Source organism: Coregonus clupeaformis, chromosome 13 (genome assembly GCF_020615455.1).
Source record: "Coregonus clupeaformis isolate EN_2021a chromosome 13, ASM2061545v1, whole genome shotgun sequence".
Taxonomy (NCBI): Eukaryota; Metazoa; Chordata; class Actinopteri; order Salmoniformes; family Salmonidae; genus Coregonus; species Coregonus clupeaformis.
Window position 1 is genome coordinate 3,288,778 of NC_059204.1, and position 20,776 is coordinate 3,309,553.

The following is a 20,776-nucleotide window of genomic DNA, read 5'->3' on the forward strand; positions in this document are numbered from 1 at the left end:
GTTTAGAGAGTGCACAACTATGGGGCAAAACAGACAGAGCTGGATTAGATTGTTGACAACATAAAAGCTATATTTCGTTTCCAATGTTTATTGAAAACATCAATACATTTGCACAATGAGCACTTGCTGTCTCTCAAATACATTGCTACAGTTGTTGCTTAGCTAGCAGCGGTCTAAGGCACTATAGATCCGGGTTCGATCCTGGGCTGTGTCGCAGCCGGCCGTGACCGGGAGACCCATGAGGCGGCGCACAATTGGCCCAGCGTCGTCTGGGTTAGGGGAGGGTTTGGCCGGCTGGGATGTCCTTGTCCCATCATGCTCTAGCGACTCCTTGTGGTGGCCGGGCGCATTCATGCTGACTTCGATCAGCCGACACATTGGTGCGGCTGGCTTCTGGGTTATGCGAGTAGTGTGTCAAGAAGCAGTACGGCTTGGCGGGGTCGTGTTTCAGAGGACACATGGCTCTAGACCTTCGCCTCTCCCGAGTCCAATTGTAACTACCAATTGGGGAGAAAAAGGGGGAAAAAGTCCCAAAATAAATACTGAACTTCCCCTTTAAGTGTCTTTACCAAGTATTTAGGCAAAATATATGTTGTCTCATTGCAATGCCCATAAAATGAAACATAAACATTCGTAACAAGAAGATATCCCAAAATATGCTACAGTATTTTCACATCCAATCACAGAGAATAATGCTCCACCATCATCAGTGTTTCCAGCAAGCTTCTTTAATGATATTTGAACATTTTAAGTTGTGTAGTTTTGGCCGATATTCCCAACTCATATTTCCCTCCCTCTACCCAGGAAGATTAACTGAAATAAAATGAAGACACATTTTGCAATATTTCCTTTCATTTTAAACAATAGATCAGTCAAATTTAAATCTCTCATCTAAAATAACTATTTACGTTTTCAACAGAGCCAGAGACCATAATAATAGTGCTCATAATAATATAATAAAAATATAACGTCTAGACAAAAATAATAAAAATACAGATGACATTTTATATTTTAGGGATACCTTGCAGTCTTATTCTCTCCTCATTTTAGTAGTTTCTGTCAAAGTAATACATGACTGTATGATGTAGAAAGCAGGAGAGAGAGAAAAAAAAGGTGAAGATTGCTCTTATTTTAAGAGATGCAGTGTTGTTCATAACTGTTACGTTTTTTTTAAACATTTAAAATAGTCCATAGAAGTCCTTAAAAAAAATAAGCGTTCTTTTCAGCTATTTCTTCTTTCTTTTTTTTCATCCAAGAATCCAAGCCAAGTCTTCCGGCTGGTAAAAGTAATATATTTGTTGTGCCAGTCTTTTCTCAATCCAACCATAAAATTACACAGGTCCTGTGCTCTCACCCCAGAAGCTTATTTATGAGTTAAGACTTCCTCAGTAGCTTGTACACAAAGGACGATGTACAGTAACGTAGAGTTTGGAGTTCCAAAAACAGAAAAATGGAAGGTATACAGAAACTGGGTACAGAGCTGGGGGTGATTGTTCCCCCATCCAGGAAGGTCCCTATCAATTAGGAATGGATGAATACTACATTACTTCAGGGGAAAGTCAATAACTGGAATGACAGACTGTCCTCTTGTAATTTACTATATCACACCACGTGTCACAACGCAAGCCAGAGGAGATACAGCCACACCATGTAGCTCTTACCGGTATATTTTTATCACCTCACCACTGACAGCATATCACTGAAATATCTCTAGAGAAAATGGAGTTCATTATTGTCTATTTATCCTTTCACCATCTGCTGTGAACAAGACCAAGGCTTCATGCTAATGATGCAGGTTAGCAAAGTGGACCAATCTAGCAGACCGATCTAGTCCTTTTTCTTGAGATCCACTAAATCACTTGAGGACCTCTTAAAGGGAGAATCCTAACTTAAGGGAACATTTGACTTAAGTGGAAGTTACAATAGGATTCACCCCTAAGTGATTAAATAATTACTTCAGGACGTCTTAAGATACCTAATCCAAATCTACAAGGCTTTTAGTGTTGTAGGCATGATGGGGGGTTAACTTAACATAGTATTACATTTGGAAGTTGTGTAAAAACATTGATTAAACTTGACATTTTTTTGTTCTAGCTGAATTTGATCAATCATGGAATGATTCCAACTGAAGAGGTATGTATATTGACCACCCTCTCCACCCCGCATCTTCTGCACACTTCTCACTTTGCTATGCCTTTGCTATGGTGATCCTCCAGGTCCAAACCATTAACCACAACACAGCAGTGCTTTAAATTGGACTATAGCATCACGTACAGTTGTGTTTCTGACCCCCCGCTGGATACACTGAAAGTGGTGCGTTCCGAATGCACGTGAGCAATGGGAAGATTACACTCTTATTCACAGGAGGAGAAAAAAGATGCAGGGGTTGAAAAATAACTTCAATCCCTATCTAGTAATATCCTGATGTTGGTTGTAGTCGGTACACTCTGAGCAGCACTTGTCTTAATTTCCAAAGTGGGGGGTTTTGGGGTGGAATGGTCCTTGTGAGAACGCTGTGTGAGAGTTGTGACGTTCTTTTCCCTGATTGCCATGTGTGTCTGGGGGGGGGAGGGGGCCTGCGGGGGTCCCCTGATCATTCCAGTCTCCACTGTGGGCCACAGCAGTATGAGAGGGGTGGGGGGCTGAGGTGGTGGGCCTCCAGAGGAAGGAAGAGGTGACCAGGTGTCCCCCGCCGTGTCACTCCTTTGTCCTCTTGTGGTGGAGGGGAAGGGGCTCTGTCATCACTAACTCTTATCTGGAGTGCGAGAGAGACAACAAAGAGAGAAATAATGAACACCTATTTCGATTTTGCCCTTTGATATCTGACCACAAAACGTATACTTATGATAACTAACAACAAATCTGGTTTGAAGTTGTGATACGTATTCTGTTTGTTGTCCCGTGTGTACGGTTTACTCAAACTTCAATGCTTGCAGAAATAACTATGTATCGGTGGAGCACAAGATATATCTACAGTGAGGGAAAAAAGTATTTGATCCCCTGCTGATTTTGTACGTTTGCCCACTGACAAAGAAATTATCAGTCTATAATTTTAATGGTAGGTTTATTTGAACAGTGAGAGACAGAATAACAACAAAAATATCCAGAAAAACGCATGTCAAAAATGTTATCAATTGATTTGCATTTTAATGAGGGAAATAAGTATTTGACCCCCTCTCAATCAGAAAGATTTCTGGCTCCCAGGTGTCTTTTATACAGGTAACGAGCTGAGATTAGGAGCACACTCTTAAAGGGAGTGCTCCTAATCTCAGTTTGTTACCTGTATAAAAGACACCTGTCCACAGAAGCAATCAATCAATCAGATTCCAAACTCTCCACCATGGCCAAGACCAAAGAGCTCTCCAAGGATGTCAGGGACAAGATTGTAGACCTACACAAGGCTGGAATGGGCTACAAGACCATTGCCAAGCAGCTTGGTGAGAAGGTGACAACAGTTTGTGCGATTATTCGCAAATGGAAAAAACACAAATGAAACTGTCAATCTTCCTCGACCTGGGGCTCCATGCAAGATCTCACCTCGTGGAGTTGCAATGATCATGAGAACGGTGAGGAATCAGCCCAGAACTACACGGGAGGATCTTGTCAATGATCTCAAGGCAGCTGGGACCATAGTCACCAAGAAAACAATTGGTAACACACTACGCCGTGAAGGACTGAAATCCTGCAGCGCCCGCAAGGTCCCCCTGCTCAAGAAAGCACATATACAGGCCCGTCTGAAGTTTGCCAATGAACATCTGAATGATTCAGAGGAGAACTGGGTGAAAGTGTTGTGGTCAGATGAGACCAAAATCGAGCTCTTTGGCATCAACTCAACTCGCCGTGTTTGGAGGAGGAGGAATGCTGCCTATGACCCCAAGAACACCATCCCCACCGTCAAACATGGAGGTGGAAACATTATGGTTTGGGGGTGTTTTTCTGCTAAGGGGACAGGACAACTTCACAGCATCAAAGGAACGATGGACGGGGCCATGTACCGTCAAATCTTGGGTGAGAACCTCCTTCCCTCAGCCAGGGCATTGAAAATGGGTCGTGGATGGGTATTCCAGCATGACAATGACCCAAAACACACGGCCAAGGCAACAAAGGAGTGGCTCCAGAAGGAGCACATTAAGGTCCTGGAGTGGCTTAGCCAGTCTCCAGACCTTAATCCCATAGAAAATCAGTGGAGGGAGCTGAAGGTTCGAGTTGCCAAACGTCAGGCTCGAAACCTTAATGACTTGGAGAAGATCTGCAAAGAGGAGTGGGACAAAATCCCTCCTGAGATGTGTGCAAACCTGGTGGCCAACTACAAGAAACGTCTGACCTCTGTGATTGCCAACAAGGGTTTTGCCACCAAGTACTAAGTCATGTTTTGCAGAGGGGTCAAATACTTATTTCCCTCATTAAAATGCAAATCAATTTATAACATTTTTTACATGCGTTTTTCTGGATGTTTTTGTTGTTATTCTGTCTCTCACTGTTGAAATAAACCTACCATTAAAATTATAGACTGATCATGTCTTTGTCAGTGGGTAAACGTACAAAATCAGCAGGGGATCAAATACTTTTTTCCCTCACTGTACGCTCATGTACTCTAAAGCCCTTTCAAGCATGCTGTGCATGCGAACTACTGTTGTATCTGTTCATGATCAGTAAAGTATCAGGGTGCGTCCCAAATGACACCCTCTTTCCCATAAATTACACTACTTTTGAGAGCTCTATGGGCCCTGGTCAAAAGTAGTCCACTATATAGGGTATAGGGTATCATATGGGATGCAGTATCAAGAATTCACAGTACCTTTGTTCTCCTCTGTGTCAGCAGTTGTTTCAGTCAGCCTTTGGCGCAGTTCATTATACTTGGTCTCCACTTCCTGAAAGCAGATTGTTGACAGAAACTTAGCTCTGGTAGAACAGATGAACATACAGATGGATAAAATTAGTGTATGGGTGGATGGATGGATGAATAGAAAAATATAATAGTATGGGCAAACAGGCAGATTGACAAACAGATGTCTGGATCATGCCGCGTGAGAGACTGAATGATAGACATTTAATAACTTTACCTATAAAGCGCTTTTCATACATTTCACTCAAAGCGTGAGTTCTGGGCCGAAGATGCCCTGAGGCACACATCAAAGATCAGCTAAGAACACAAAACTGACCTTAGCATTTGAAGCCAGGTCTGACCTATATGTCACTTTTTGGGCGACCTGACTAAATTCCAATAGAAATATGAGTTATAGATCTGTAATTCTCATTGAAAGCAAGTCTAAGAAGCAGTAGATCTGTTCTTTGTGTGCTATTTCTATGCTTCCCATTCTTAAGTTTCGTTTTTGCGTCTTTTACTTTCAGTTTTGTACACTAGGTTCAAACAGCTGAAAATACAATATTTCACAACGGTTTAGATGGTACAATTATTCTCTACACTATACTTGCTTGTTTTGTCACATAAACTGAAATTAGGCTAACTATTAGAATTTTAGGAACCAGGAAATGGTGGAGCGATTTCTGCATAGTGCACCTTTAAGCGCTTACTCTAGCCTGCCTGAAGTGCTAAATGGGTGTGGTTTGCCATTTTGGGACTATTCTAATCGGTCCAAGTCAGGCAAACTCAATCAAGCAAGTAAATTATTTTAAAGGGATACTTTGGGATTTTGGCAATGAGGCCATTTAACTACTTCCCCAGAGGCAGATGAACTCGTGGATACCATTTTTATGTCTCTGCGTGCTGTTTGAATGTTATTGTGCTAAGGCTGATTAGCATTGGCTCGTGAAACTACCTCTAACTTCCTTCATACTGGACACAGAGATATAAAAACGGTATCCACAAGTTAATCTAACTCTGGGGAAGTAGATAAAGGGCATCATTGCCAATATCCAGAGGTATCCCTTTAAATTATTTCAAATAGTATTTGAACCCAGGTCTGAAACTTCATGTTACTTAAAGGGGGGTGAAGGAGGTTGATGGTGTACCTTTAGATGCTGCAGGTTGGCCTGGAGCAGGCGGAGGTGGGTCATGATCTGGCGGCTGAGGTTGGGGCCGGCACCACCTGTCTGCGAGGATGAGGAGAGCAGCTTCTTCAGGTCGATGTCCGGGCCCCATTGGGCCCCGCCCCCACCATCCGTGCTGCTCTCCCCCGAGGCCCCGTAGCCCTCCAGGACCATGTAACTGCCTGGGGGGGAGGGGGGGTAGGAAAGAAAGAAAGAAAGAAAGAAAGAAAGAAAGAAAGAAAGAAAGAAAGAAAGAAAGAAAGAAAGAAAGAAAGAAAGAAAGAAAGAAAGAAAGAAAGAAAGAAAGAAAGAAAGAAAGAAAGAAAGAAAGAAAGAAAGAAAGAAAGAGAGAGAGAGAGAGAGAGAGAGCGAGAGAGAGAGAGAGAAAAATGGGTAAGTTATGCCCACCTGAGTACTTTAACTTTCATAATTAAAAAGGAGGAACCGCAAACATGTATTATGATAATTTATTATAAAACATCAGCTATAGGAACAAAATGCTATAAAAGCACAAAAAAAAGCTATAGGATATCCTAACTTCCACTTCAGTAGAATTAGAACTTGGTCCCTATTGACATCGATGCATGACTAAGTGAAATTCTTCTTAAGCGGAAGGGGATTCACCCCTTAGGTTTTCTGCCTTGAATGTCCCAGTTGGCTCACCATAGTCCTCGGAAGTCTCAAAGAAACCTGTGTCCCCAGACCGGAGTTCCATGGACCCCGGGGTCCCCTCCTCCCTCCCTGCCTCGGTTCTCTCCGAGGCGCCGTTTTCAGAGGAGCCAGTAGAGGGTGCTGCTGCGCTCCTTGGGGCCGAGGTACTGCTGTTATTGTCCTCGGGGCCCCTCAGGGACGTGGTCCTCAGCAGGCGGCCCCCAGGGGCCCGGCCCTTCCTCTGCTCCTTCTCTTTCTCCTTCCCCTTCTCTTTGTCCTTATTGCTGCCCTCCGCTCTGCTCGTCATGTGGTTGAGAAGGACCTGCCTCAGGGCTGCCACTGGGATAAGGAGAGAGAGAGAGACAGGGTGGTTATAGAGCTTCTACAGGGTCATGTTCATTAGGCTAAGAAGAAACACTCATTTTTGGTTTCTGTTGCAAAACATTTTGAGTGTGCCATTCAATGTGTCATTCTATCACTGTATGTGACATATTGGTCTAAGGCTAAGGCAATGAACTCACAGGTTCTTAGGGCCTCCTCGGCTCTGGAGGGGGGCATGCCGAAGGTGTCATCGGGCTCCTGGTCGTCGATGGCAATGCCCTGGCGTGACCTCTCCTGGAGGAAGGGCAGTCTGTCTGCTAGCTCTCCATCCAGAAACGCTTCAATTTCCTCCTCGTCTACCTCCTCCACTTCCTCCTCCTCTTCTTGTTCTTCTCTTCTGTCTGGCAGTGGCGAGTCCTCTTCTTCCTCGTCGTCTGATTTGACGCCGTCAAATGGGTTGGTCGATGTGGGCATGGGTTGCAGACCCGGCGAGGAAGTGACGTCTTTTTCTAGGGGACACAGACACGTGTAATGAAGTTGTTACAGCTGCTGGAAGCATAGTCAAACTCACATTACTTTTCATAGGGTTGAAGGTTGAAATCATTTATTAAGTGTCTAGTTATTGATACCTGGGGACTCGGTACATCCCATGGAGGTGCGCTCAGGGTCTTTGCTCAGTTTGGGCACCCCCGTGCTGATAATCTCCACTGCGTCTCGCTCCGCACTGCAACACACATGCCAAACGCATGCATGCACACACACACACACACACACACACACAAACGTAAATTATAAACTAGGGCGATGTGAAACGGGAGCCTTTTTCCATTAGAAAGCAGAGTATATAAAAGTACATATAAGATAAAGCCAAAAAGGCCAGTGAACTCACTCGGTCTGTGGTAAAGGTATGATGTTGTGCGTTTCCGTCTTCATGGTTTCTGCGCTCTGCGTTATCAGACACTGCCACCTAGTGGATGGGAGAAGTTAATGAGAAACAGAGCAAACAGAGATAGAGCCCATCCCTTATTTCTGGCAAGTGCGCCATCTACAGTGCCTTCAGAAAGTTCACACCCCTTGACTTTTCCACATTTTGTTATGTTTCAAAGCGGGATTAAAATGGATTTAATTGTCATTTTTGGCCAACGATCTACACAAAGTACTCTAACATTTATTAAAAATGTATGAAAAAACATGAATATATCTCGTGGATGATGACCGCCCCCTCCCCGACAGGGCTAAGGGTGTGTGTGGCGTACCGCGGACAAGCCACCAGGGGGAGTCGTCGGAGGGGACGGAAGGGCGACCCCACCACCGTACTCCCCAATCCGACAGTCAGCCGAGCTAAAGGACTTCAGACCCGCGGAGAGACAGCCGGGGGAGTGTCGACCGACGAGAGCGGGGACGGACCGGGATGAGGCGGGCCGTGGAAGACTATTGCCGCAGCTGCCCGGAGTGTCAAATCACCGCCCCCAAAAGCACACTTCCGGAACTCGCTGGTTCCCCTACCGATCATCGGAGTGCCGTTTGAACGCATTGCCATATAGTGGGCCCCCCTGGTAATAGTAGATTATGCCACCCGATATCCCGAAGCCATTCCCCTACTGGCGGCAGTCTCCAAGGGAATCGCCCGGGAGCTGTTCCACCTCTTCAGCCGGGTGGGCATCCCGAACGAGATCCTGACCGACCAAGGTACCAAGTTCATGTCCCGACTAATGATATATTTGTGTGGTCTCCTACAGATAAAGCAGATCCGGACCTCCGTCTTTCACCCGCAGATGGATGGGCTCGTCGAACGGTTCAATAAAACGCTCAAACAAATGCTGTGGAAGGTAATCGAGCGGGACGGGAAGAACTGGGACCAGCTACTACCCCACCTAATGTTCTCATTCCGACAAGTGCCCCAGGCCTCCACTGGGTTTCCCCCTTTTGAACTTCTCTACGGGAGGAGACCCCGCAGCCTACTGGGGGGTGAACGACATTAGTTTGTTCGACGCCTACCCCATGCCGAGGGTGGACGAGCTCATCGACCGGTTGGGAAAGGCCTGGGACATCAGCACCCTGGACCTGACCAAGGGATATTGGCAGGTACCAATGACAGCCTCCTCCCGGGAGAAGACTGCATTCTCGACACCGGACAGCATATACCAATACCGGGTCCTCCAGTTCGGTCTCGTGACACCCGATTTCCAGGTACCGATGCTGGTGCAGATGGATGCCTGTGACACGGGGGCAGTCCTGTCCCAGGTACACGATGGGGAGTTTGATACCCCGAGAAAATAAGTACTCGATTGTAGAGAAAGAGTGTATAGCGGTGAAGTGGGCGCTAGACACTCTTAAGGATTACCTGTTGGGCACCCACTTCACCCTGGTCACAGACCATGCTCCCCTGGTCTGGATGGCCAGGGGAAAGGGCCCGAACGATCGAGACACCAGGTGGTTCTTGTCCCTTCAATGCTTCTCTTTTTCTGTTGTGCACAGGTCAGGGGCAAAGCATTGGAATGCGGATGACGACCGCCCCCTCCCCGACAGGGCTAAGGGGGTGTGTGGCGTACCGCGGACAAGCCACCAGGGGGAGACTCGTCGAGGCCTGGTGACAGACGGAGTCTACATCACACGGCGGTGGCTCCCTCTGCTGGACGTGCCAGGTCTCAACGGGTCCTCTGGCCAGGACTAATTGGGGCTGATTGCTCACCAGCCGTACAGGGCCCATAAAGCTGCCAGCAGGGCAGCACATGGGAGGGTTTTTGGACCTAGTGAGAGGTTGTTACCAGACAGATGTCCTCACAGTCTAATAGAACCGAGGGGCTCGGTGTTCTACCCAAGAGGAGACAGCATTCCCCGGAGCCCAGAAGGCGGTAACCCGGAAGAGGTATTGGCCCTCCTATAGCTCAGTTGGTAGAGCATGGCGCTTGCAATGCAAGGATTGTGGGTTCGTTTCCCACGGAGGGCCAGTATGAAAAATGTATGCACTCACTAATTGGAAGTCGCTCTGGATAAGAGCGTCTGCTAAATGACTAAAATGTAAAAGTCTCCTGGAGGAGACCGGTTTCTTTTCTTTTTCTTTATTGTTTTAAATAAACACCCTTGAAACTGAGGTATCACACTTGTGTCTGATCTGTGTAAACGTCTTGATCAAACCCCCTGGTCTGCCACACTTGATTAGGTAAGTATTCACCACCCTGAGACAATACAGGTTAGAAACACCTTTGGCAGCGATTACAGCAGTGAGTCATTTTGGGTATCTAAGAGCTTTGCACACCTGGATGGTACAATATTTGCCCATTCTTTTAAATATGATTCAAGCTCTGTCAAGTTGGTTGTTGATCATTGCTAGAAAGCTATTTTCAAATTTTTCCAAGCCAATTTAAGTCAAAACTGTAACTAGGACACTCAGGAACATTCAATGTCGTCTTGGTAAGCAACGCCGGTGTAGATTTGGCTTTGTGTTTTAGGTTATTGTCCTGCTGATTTGTCTCCCAGTGTATGTTGCCTGTGCTTAGCTGTATTCCCAAACATAACGCTTTGTATTCAGGACAAAAAGTTAATTTCTTTGCCACATGTTTTGCAGTATTACTTAAGTGCTTTGTTGCAAACAGGATGCATGTTTTGGAATATTTGTTATTCTGTACAGGCTTCATTATTTTCACTCTTTCATTTAGGTTAGTATTGTAGAGTAACTACAATGGTGTTGATCCATCCTCAGTTTTCTCATATCACAACCATTAAACTCAAACTGTTAAAAATCACCATTGGCCTCACAGTGAAATCCCTGAGCAGTTTTCTTCCTCTCCGGCAACTGAGTTAGGATGGACGCCTGTATCTTTGTAGTGACTGGGTGTATTGATACACCATACAAAGTGTAATTAATAACTTCACCATGCTCAAAGGGATACTAAGCCTCTACAAATAGGTCAAATCAAATCAAATTGTATTTGTCACATGCGCCGAATACAACAGCTGTAACCCTTACAGTGATATGCTTACTTTCAAGCCCTTAACCAACAATGTAGTTTTAAGAAAGAATACCCCAAAAAATCACAAATAAATACAATATAAAATAATACAGAATAAAAGTAACAAATAATTAAAGAGCAGCAGTAAAAATAACAGAGTGAATGTGCGGGGGCACTGGTTAGTCGAGGTAATTGGGATTTGCCCACTGACAAAGACATGATCAGTCTATAATTTGAATGGTAGGTTTATTTGAACAGTGAGAGACAGAATAACAACAACAAAATCCAGAAAAACGCATGTAAAAAATGTTATAAATTGATTTGCATTTTAATGAGGGAAATAAGTATTTGACCCCTCTGCAAAACATGACTTAGTACTTGGTGGCAAAACCCTTGTTGGCAATCACAGAGGTCAGACGTTTCTTGTAGTTGGCCACCAGGTTTGCATACATCTCAGGAGGGATTTTGTCCCACTCCTCTTTGCAGATCTTCTCCAAGTCATTAAGGTTTCGAGGCTGACGTTTGGCAACTCAAACCTTCACCTCCCTCCACAGATTTTCTATGGGATTAAGGTCTGGAGACTGGCTAGGCCACTCCAGGACCTTAATGTGCTTCTTCTTGAGCCACTCCTTTGTTGCCTTGGCCGTGTGTTTTGGGTCATTGTCATGCTGGAATACCCATCCACGACCCATTTTCAATGCCCTGGTTGAGGGAAGGAGGTTGTCACCCAAGATTTGACGGTACATGGCCCCGTCCATCGTCCCTTTGATGCGGTGAAGTTGTCCTGTCCCCTTAGCAGAAAAACACCCCCAAAGCATAATGTTTCCACCTCCATGTTTGACGGTGGGGATGGTGTTCTTGGGGTCATAGGCAGCATTCCTCCTCCTCCAAACACGTTGAGTTGATGCCAAAGAGCTCGATTTTGGTCTCATCAGACCACAACACTTTTACCCAGTTCTCCTCTGAATCATTCAGATGTTCATTGGCAAACTTCAGACGGGCCTGTATATGTGCTTTCTTGAGCAGGGGGACCTTGTGGGCGCTGCAGGATTTCAGTCCTTCACGGCGTAGTGTATTACCAATTGTTTTCTTGGTGACTATGGTCCCAGCTGCCTTGAGATCATTGACAAGAACCTCCCGTGTAGTTCTGGGCTGATTCCTCACCGTTCTCATGATCATTGCAACTCCACGAGGTGAGATCTTGTATGGCGCCCCAGGCCAAGGGAGATTGACAGTTCTTTTGTGTTTCTTCCATTTGCGAATAATCGCACCAACTGTTGTCACCTTCTCACCAATCTACTTGGTGATGGTCTTGTAGCCCATTCCAGCCTTGTGTAGGTCTACAATCTTGTCCCTGTCATCCTTGGAGAGCTCTTTGGTCTTGGCCATGGTGGAGAGTTTGGAATCTGATTGATTGATTGCTTCTGTGGACAGGTGTCTTTTATACAGGTAACAAATTGAGATTAGGAGCACTCCCTTTAAGAGTGTGCTCCTAATCTCAGCTCGTTTCCTGTATAAAATACACCTGGGTGCCAGAAATCTTTCTGATTGAGAGGGGGTAAAATACTTATTTCCCTCATTAAAATGCAAATCAATTTATAACATTTTTGACATGCGTTTTTCTGGATGTTTTTGTTGTTATTCTGTCTCTCACTGTTCAAATAAACCTACCATTAAAATTATAGACTGATCATGTCTTTGTCAGTGGGCAAACGTACAAAATCAGCAGGGGATCAAATACTTTTTTCCCTCACTGTAGGTAGAGTTATTAAAATGACTATGCATAGATAATAAACAGAGTAGCAGCAGCATAAAAGGGGGGGCAATTCAAATAGTCTGGGTAGCCATTTGATTAGAAGTTCAGGAGTCTTATGGGTTGGGGGTAGAAGCTGTTTAGAAGCCTCTTGGACCTAGACTTGGCGCTCTGGTACCGTGCAGAGAGAACAGTCTTTGCCAATTTTTAGGGCATTCTTCTGACACCGCCTGGTATAGAGGTCCTGGATGGCAGGAAGCTTGGCCCCAGTGATGTACTGGGCCTTACGCACTACCCTCTGTAGTGCCTTGCGGTCCGAGGCCGAGCAGTTGCCATACCAGGCAGTGATGCAACCAGTCAGGATGCTCTCGATGGTGCAGCTGTAGAACCTTTTGAGGATCTGAGGACCCTTGCCAAATATTTTCAGTCTCCTTCAGGGGAATAGGTTACTCCACACACAGAAACGCGTACAAAGATCTCCCTCGCCCACCATTTGGAAAATCTGACCATAATTCTATCCTCCTGATTCCTGCTTACAAGCAAAAACTAAAGCAGGACGCACCAGTGACTCGGTCAATAAAAAAGTGGTCAGATGAAGCAGATGCTAAGCTACAGGACTGTTTTGCTAGCACAGACTGGAATATGTTCTGGGACTCTTCCGATGGCATTGAGGAGTACACCACATCAGTCACCGGCTTCATCAATAAGCGCATCGATGAAGTCGTCCCCACAGTGACTGTACGTACATACCCCAACCAGAAGCTATGGATTACAGGCAACATCCGCACTGAGCTAAAGGGTAGAGCTGCCGCTTTCAAGGAGCGGGACTCTAACCCGGAAGCTTATAAGAAATTCCGCTATGCCCGCCGACGAACCATCAAACAGGCAAAGCGTCAATACAGGACTAAGATCAAATCATACTACACCGGCTCCAATGCTCGTCGGATGTGGCAGGGCTTGCAAACTATTACAGACTACAAAGGGAAGCACAGCCGCAAGCTGCCCAGTGACACGAGCCTACCAGATGAGCTAAATCACTTCTATGCTCACTTCGAGGCACGCAACACTGAAACATGCATGAGAGCATCAGCTGTTCCGGATGACTGTGTGATAACGCTCTCCGTAGCCGATGTGAGTAAGACCTTTAAACAGGTCAACATTCACAAGGCCGCAGGGCCAGACGGATTACCAGGACGTGTACTTCGAGCATGCGCTGACCAACTGGCAAGTGTCTTCACTGACATTTTCAACCTCTCCCTGTCTGAGTCTGTAATGTCCAACATGTTTCAAGCAGACCACCATAGTCCCTGTGCCCAAGAACCCTAAGGTAACCTGCCTGAATGACTACCGACCCGTAGCACTCACGTCTGTAGCCATGAAGTGCTTTGAAAGGCTGGTCATGGCTCACATCAACACCATTATCCCAGAAACCCTAGACCCACTCCAATTTGCATATCGCCCCAACAGATCCACTGATGATGCAATCTCTATTGCGCTCCACACTGCCCTTTCACACCTGGACAAAAGGAACACCTATGTGAGAATGCTATTCATTGTCTACAGCTCAGCGTTCAACACCATAGTGCCCTCAAAGCTCATCACTAAGCTAAGGACCCTGGGACTAAACACCTCCCTCTGCAACTGGATCCTGGACTTCCTGACGGGCTGCCCCCCAGGTGGTAAGGGTAGGTAACAACACATCCGCCACGCTGATCCTCAACACGGGGGCCCCTCAGGGGTGCGTGCTCAGTCCCCTCCTGTACTCCCTGTTCACTCATGACTGCATGGCCAGGCACAACTCCAACACCATCATTAAGTTTGCCGATGACACAACAGTGGTAGGCCAGATCACCAACAACGACAAGACAGGTGCCCTTCTTTGCAAGGCATTGAAAAACATCGCTGGCTTTTGTGCTTGAATCTTTGCTTGAAATTCACTAGTCGATTGAGGGACCTTACAGATCATTGTATGTGTGGGGTGCAGAGATGAGGTAGTCATTCAAATCATGTTCACCACTATTATTAAACACAGAATGAGTCCATGCAACTTATGTGATTTGTCAAGCACATTTTTACTCCTGAACTTATTTAGGCTTGCCAAGGCAGCAGCTACTCTTCCTGGGGTCCAGCAAAATTAAGGCAGTTATACAATTTTAAAAACATTACAATACATTCACACCCGATTTCACAACACATTAAGTGTGTGCCCTCTGGAAAACCTGTATCTCTTTGAGCGCAACTTAGTTTGGAGGGACCAAGCAAATCCAGATTTTTCAGATATCTTGGTTGGAGGATTCCGTCCCTGCTTAGTCCCCCCTGGAATCCTTCACCTGGGATTTCTGGAAAACCTGGGAACTTTCGGAAAGTGTCCAGAATTTTGCAATCCTAGTTCCAGCCAGGTAACAAACTGAATGGGACGCTTGAATAAAGTGACTTTAGGATGAAAATGGACAGACTTACATTCTTTGCTCGGACACGGTCTGGGCCATCAGCTCGTAGATCTGGGCTCCGTTGTCGGACATAGACAGCACAAAGAAGGACTTGTTGTCTGTCAGGGGAAGAGATAGAATATCATTAGAACATACAGTATATTATATTGACAGTCTTCTATGTTGTCTTTCCTATGTTGTCTTTCCTCTCCAAAGCCCACTAGATATAGCCTGGTCCCAGATCCGTTTGTGCTGTATAGCCAACTCTAATGTAGCCTTGTCACATCAGTAAAACAGAATGTGAGCTATTGCAAGATCAGGCAGGTTCCACCAAGCTTACGCCAATGGTCACTGTCATGCCAAACATGGTGGTTGGCAAGACTGCACAAACAGATCTGGGACCAGGCTACCACAGATATGTTGCTTGAAGCAATTTGATCGGATATGACTCCAGGAGCCTTTTCAGTGGGACGCAACATTCAGAACGTCACAGATGGAAACGGAACATATAGAGCAAAAACTATTTCGATCTGAATTTTTTAAAACATTTCACAATAAATAACCCCCTTAAAGGGGAAATAAGCAGTTGTTACATAAATGTTTTGACTTATAGATTAATGTACCTATTGATTCTTGAAGAATATAACTTATAAATGCCTCATGAGCTTAGTTCAGCTGTCGTACCCCATCAGAACCCAAAATATAAGTCTGTGGTTAAAACTATAATGTTGATTGTCATCCATAGCTCTGTCTATGAATTTGAGGGTGGTTACATTTCTCAAGCCCCATCCCTCAGCGTTTTACTGAAACGGGTGAGGGAGAACGCTTTGTTATTGTTAGAACTGAACTGAATTGAATGGACACACCGGTGGCCACCGAGCGCACCAGCACGGTGTTGAGCTTGATGATGGGGCTGAAGATGTGCTTGGTGTCAGCGGTGCCCGCCAAGTTCTTGCTGTGGCACTTGAGGACCAACCGCTCATCCTGCTTCTGCAGCAGCACCAGGATATCCTCCAGGAGCAACGTGTACAGCTCTGAGGGCACAGGAGGAAGTTCAAGTTAATACTTTTTTTTGATAGCCAAATGGCAGTCATAGACACTGAAATACATGGATAAACAAGTGAAATTCATGACAACATGACTCAAATGTTGTTGATTAACTGGTATGGTACGGGGAACGTTTTGTATCTCTCAGTCCTGGCGTTTGGTATAGAGAGAAGATGGTTTACAATACACAGAAAAGCACTTGCACTCAAGAGGACAAGCTAGTCCTCATGTGGGCTAAAACTAGCATGTGAACCCTGGGTCTTCTTCTCAGTCTTCTATTGTATGTTGTAGCCTACTTAGCTTTTCAGCATTGGATGAGGACAACTCTAGTGTACCAAAGGGCTAAGCTGAAAATGGAACTAGCAATTGTCCTAAAGGTACAATTGATCAACATTTCTACACCGCTAACACATTCTGTTGAATTATGGGTACCTACCGATGGTCTTGTCTTTGTTGACCTTCCAGGAGAGAGGTCCCTCGTGCACCATCTTCCTCTTGGTCAGGTCCAGGCTCTACAGACACATGCGCGCATGCACGCACATACACATGCAGATGCACACGCACACACGTCAGAACAGTCACCTTTCTACAGCTTTAAGCCAGGGTTCATGTCAATGAGAATATGTCCAATTAACTTACCTGGTTAAAGGTAAATGCATGTAAATAAATGGAGACACAAGTAGAGGAGTTGAGTCTCACCTTGAACTCTGAGATCATTGGGTTCTCACTCTGTTTGAGTGAGGAGAGGTCCAGGCGTCTCTGGTAGTCCTCTAACCTCTGTAGGGAGAGGAGCACACACACTTACCAGCACTGGCTAGAAGAAACCTATTCAGTATAGAGTTAGAACACTCATTTAATAGGATCTCTATGCTATTCAGTCCCTTAGCTGATATATTCTGGTAGAAAGGTGGCAGGCATGAGAGTTGCACTGTTTACAACATTTTGCATTAATAGAGTTCAGACAGGAAAGCCACGTATTCCTTTAACCATTTAGAAACAAAAATAGATGACAAAACATTTGGTCTTGGTGTTAGGCTCTGCTCCTTCAGGGGAGTTCACTGCCAGAGCCATGTGCCCATTATTACCATTACAATACAGGCAGTGAGCGAGATATATCAGTCCCCCTGATGGGGAAAAAAGCAGAACCAAACAGGTAGAGGCTGGGGTGGTGGTAGGCTAGCAGAAAACAGACAACGCATAGCAGGTGGCAGCAATAGTTACAGCAGCAGCAATAAAAGCAGCAACGAAAAGCCAATCGCATAGCTTAGCAGAGGAACTGGTCAACTTAAATAGACCTCCATATTAAGGTAGGAAGTATTTGAATCCCATTGGTGCCGTCTGAACTGGCTTCGCTTAATTTAGCATGCAAGTGTCACACAGTTTTCAATGGAAACATGGCTGCACTATGACAACTGTTGGTGTAGCTAGCTGTGTGCATGTGTTCACAAATGTTGACCATGTGTCTAGTCCCACTGGTTCTGCTCTTCTTAGTCAGTTACCTGTTTGTTCTCTGCCTCTTTCACTGTCTGGTTGACATAGTTAAGGATCTCCCTGCAGCACTCCCCGGCCCTCTTTACCTTGTCCCTCTCCTCTGTATCCTCTGTCAGGCAAAAAACACACAAACAGATTATATCAGTTTTATGGAGTGGACCAAATAAGTGCACTACAAAAACCCACGTGCACGAGAATGTGAAGGGATGATGATGATGATGACGGATTCATTTACAGCCTAATCTCTCATGGAGAGACTACATAAACATATCTGACCGAATTACACAGGATTTTAGTTCTGGGTAAACCAAGATTATTTATAGCCTAATCTTCATGCAATTTTTGACAGATTTTACAATCTCTGGTTGTAAAGGTTTGAGTAGCTAAATCTGCAGTACTACCATTGAAAAAGGCTGTACTTTCCTTTAGTTCAGTCATTTTACTAAACATTAAAAGATCATTCAGCTTGGAAATACATCCCTCTTTGATCAACCATTACAAAGAAATTCAATACCTATCTTCCAACAGATGGACACAGAAGAAGGGTGATGAAATGTATTCCAAACTATTTTCAGGCCCATGTCTCAACCTTTATTAGTTGTGTGGACAGACAGTGTGTTTTTATAGTGGTGTCGTCTACTGTACCTGTGTACTTGGCAATGCTCTCCAGCAGTAGTGGATACTTGGTCAGCCTCTGCATCTCCACTGGAATTATATCCTTCAGCTGCAGTCTGCGACAGAGACGGTTGCTCTCAGCCTCCTATAGGACGAGAGAGACACACCTGAGTCAATACTACAGTCACTCACTCCAGAGCAAATGGTCAATCTGATGACATCACAATCACAACATGCAACACATGAACAGTAGAATATAGTATACTGTGTCGTACCTGCATAAAGGAGGTGAAGCGCTGGTCTTTCTTCTGCCGGGTCTTGATGAGTTCCAGGGCGAAGGGCTGGTTGCTGCAGAAGGTGCCCACCGCCCGCTTGATCTTCTCCTCCTCGTCATCGCTGAACTACACATATACACACACGGACAGACACGCACAGAGGGACATGGTAACATGCATGCGGGCACACATACACATGGGGGGACATGGACACAGAAAAGGACACAGACACACACAGCAATGTTAGCAATGGCTTTTGGATGTAATACTCCCCCTCTCCTGCAGTGACTGAAAATATGTCCCAAATGGCCCATAGGGCTCTGGTAAAAAGTAGTGCACTATAAAGGGAATGGGGTGCCATTTAGGACGCATGCTGAGTCTTCTCTTACCCAAGCTAGTAGATCGTCTCCTATCAGGTCTATCACTGACGTCTCGTTCTTCTTCCGAATGACAGTCATCTGTTCCGTTATCCACACTGTAGGGAGGAAGAGAAAAGACCAGTGATTCAATAATATGAGATAGCAAGGATGTGATCTGCTCAACATAGAAAGTCAGGGAAAAGATGACATTTCTTTGAGAAGAGGTAAATTCCAATGATTTAGGAAGTGAAAATTATATTTAAGTGTAAATTAGCATTATCCCTGAGAGAGGAGTTTGAATGTAGCTTTGAAGAGGAAGCCCTGTGGTGAGTATAGCTAGCATTGCACAAACACAGACACACACAGAGACACACACACAGCGTACCGTGTAGCTGGACAATCTCCTCTAGGTTACTGAAGATGTGTTTAATGTCTCCAGGAGGCAGGATGCCGTCTCGGCTTAGTTTCTGGTAGAACACATTATCCAGCACCTTCAACATCCTCAGGTGGGCTCGCTCTGTGTAGAAGAGCTCTGTGGAGACACGCACACAGTCAGACCCATATAATTAAACAGAACAAGATGGCTGCCATTGTCCGCCCATTCTAAAGCTATGCAGGTCTATGACATCAGCCACTAGTGCAGGGTTTCCCAAACTCGGTCCTCGGGACCCCAAGGGGTGGCCGTTTTTGTTTTTGCCCTAGCACTACACAGCTCATTCAAATAACCAACTAATCATCAAGCTTTGATACTTTGAATCAGCTGTGTAGTGTTAGGGCAAAAATCAAAACGTGCACCCCTTGGGGTCCCGAGGACCGAACTTGGAAAACGCTGCACTAGTGATATCTCTATGGTCAGACAGTCATAAGTCAGGTGGAACCCATTGTCTTTCGACAGATGGTGCCTTTCTAACGAAACCGCAGACGTCCGTCACACTATCTGATGTAAGACAATGAGGTGGAACCAAAGGACAAACTCTAATACATACTTGCCATCTCAATAACAAATCATGTCTCAAAAGCTAAACAGCTAGCATGAAACTACTTTGAATATTCAACAAATATCTATCTTTAGCAGACTGATAGCATGAAACTACTATGAATATTCAACAACTATCTATCTGTATGATTGATCCCCAGGCAGCTGTACAGTATGTGGAGCCAAAATGGCCACCGGCCTCACCGTTGATGACTTCCTGTCTTTTGATCTCCTGTGGCGTCAGGCCCGCCAGGACCTCTCGGCTGACCAGTGCCTGCCAGTTGGGAGGGTCCTGCTCGCACTCGATCTCGTTCCCCTGGTCGTCCTCACTCGGCACATCTCCACAGCCTAACCCGTCCATCCTGACATGAAAATAACAAGTCTTTGATGATGACACCTGGATTGTGTTCATTAGGGCATGCAGTGGCTAAATGTTTTGCAATGGAAAATGAAAACGAGCGTTTCATACTGGACAAATGTTAAGGTAGTCCATCCCTGTTTCAGACCGTTTACTTCTGTTTGGTTTAATTTAACTTTTATTTATCCAGGAAGTCAATCAATTTTATTTTATATAGCCCTTCTTACATCAGCTAATATCTCGAAGTGCTGTACAGAAACCCAGCCTAAAACCCCAAACAGCTAGTAATGCAGGTGTAGAAGCACGGTGGCTAGGAAAAACTCCCTAGAAAGGCGAAAGCCTAGGAAGAAACCTAGAGAGGAACCAGGCTATGAGGGGTGGCCAGTCCTCTTCTGGCTGTGCCGGGTGGAGATTATAACAGAACCATGCCAAGATGTTCAAAAATGTTCATAAGTGACAAGCATGGTCAAATAATAATCAGGAATAAATCTCAGTTGGCTTTTCATAGCCGATCATTAAGAGTTGAAAACAGCAGGTCTGGGACAGGTAGGGGTTCC

At 45.3% G+C, this 20,776-nt stretch overlaps 1 protein-coding gene across 3 annotated transcripts in view; it reads right to left on the reverse strand.

The window, feature by feature from the left end:
• Positions 1-706: 706 nt before the first annotated feature.
• Positions 707-20,776, reverse strand: part of arhgef12b (Rho guanine nucleotide exchange factor (GEF) 12b) — a 129,021-nt gene continuing 108,951 nt past the window's right edge. For all 3 annotated transcript variants that reach the window (XM_045224129.1, XM_045224127.1, XM_045224128.1), the window contains 17 exons: positions 20,066-20,223; positions 19,271-19,417; positions 18,916-19,001; positions 18,527-18,652; positions 18,282-18,396; positions 17,645-17,745; positions 16,845-16,922; positions 16,582-16,657; positions 15,965-16,132; positions 15,130-15,217; positions 7,853-7,930; positions 7,593-7,687; positions 7,164-7,472; positions 6,655-6,981; positions 5,974-6,173; positions 4,799-4,871; positions 707-2,755 (listed from right to left, as the gene is read on the reverse strand). In XM_045224129.1, coding sequence (XP_045080064.1) covers positions 2,745-2,755; positions 4,799-4,871; positions 5,974-6,173; positions 6,655-6,981; positions 7,164-7,472; positions 7,593-7,687; positions 7,853-7,930; positions 15,130-15,217; positions 15,965-16,132; positions 16,582-16,657; positions 16,845-16,922; positions 17,645-17,745; positions 18,282-18,396; positions 18,527-18,652; positions 18,916-19,001; positions 19,271-19,417; positions 20,066-20,223 — 2,236 coding nt within the window. In that variant the 3' untranslated portion in view covers positions 707-2,744. The remainder of the gene's footprint in view (positions 2,756-4,798; positions 4,872-5,973; positions 6,174-6,654; positions 6,982-7,163; positions 7,473-7,592; positions 7,688-7,852; positions 7,931-15,129; positions 15,218-15,964; positions 16,133-16,581; positions 16,658-16,844; positions 16,923-17,644; positions 17,746-18,281; positions 18,397-18,526; positions 18,653-18,915; positions 19,002-19,270; positions 19,418-20,065; positions 20,224-20,776) is intronic.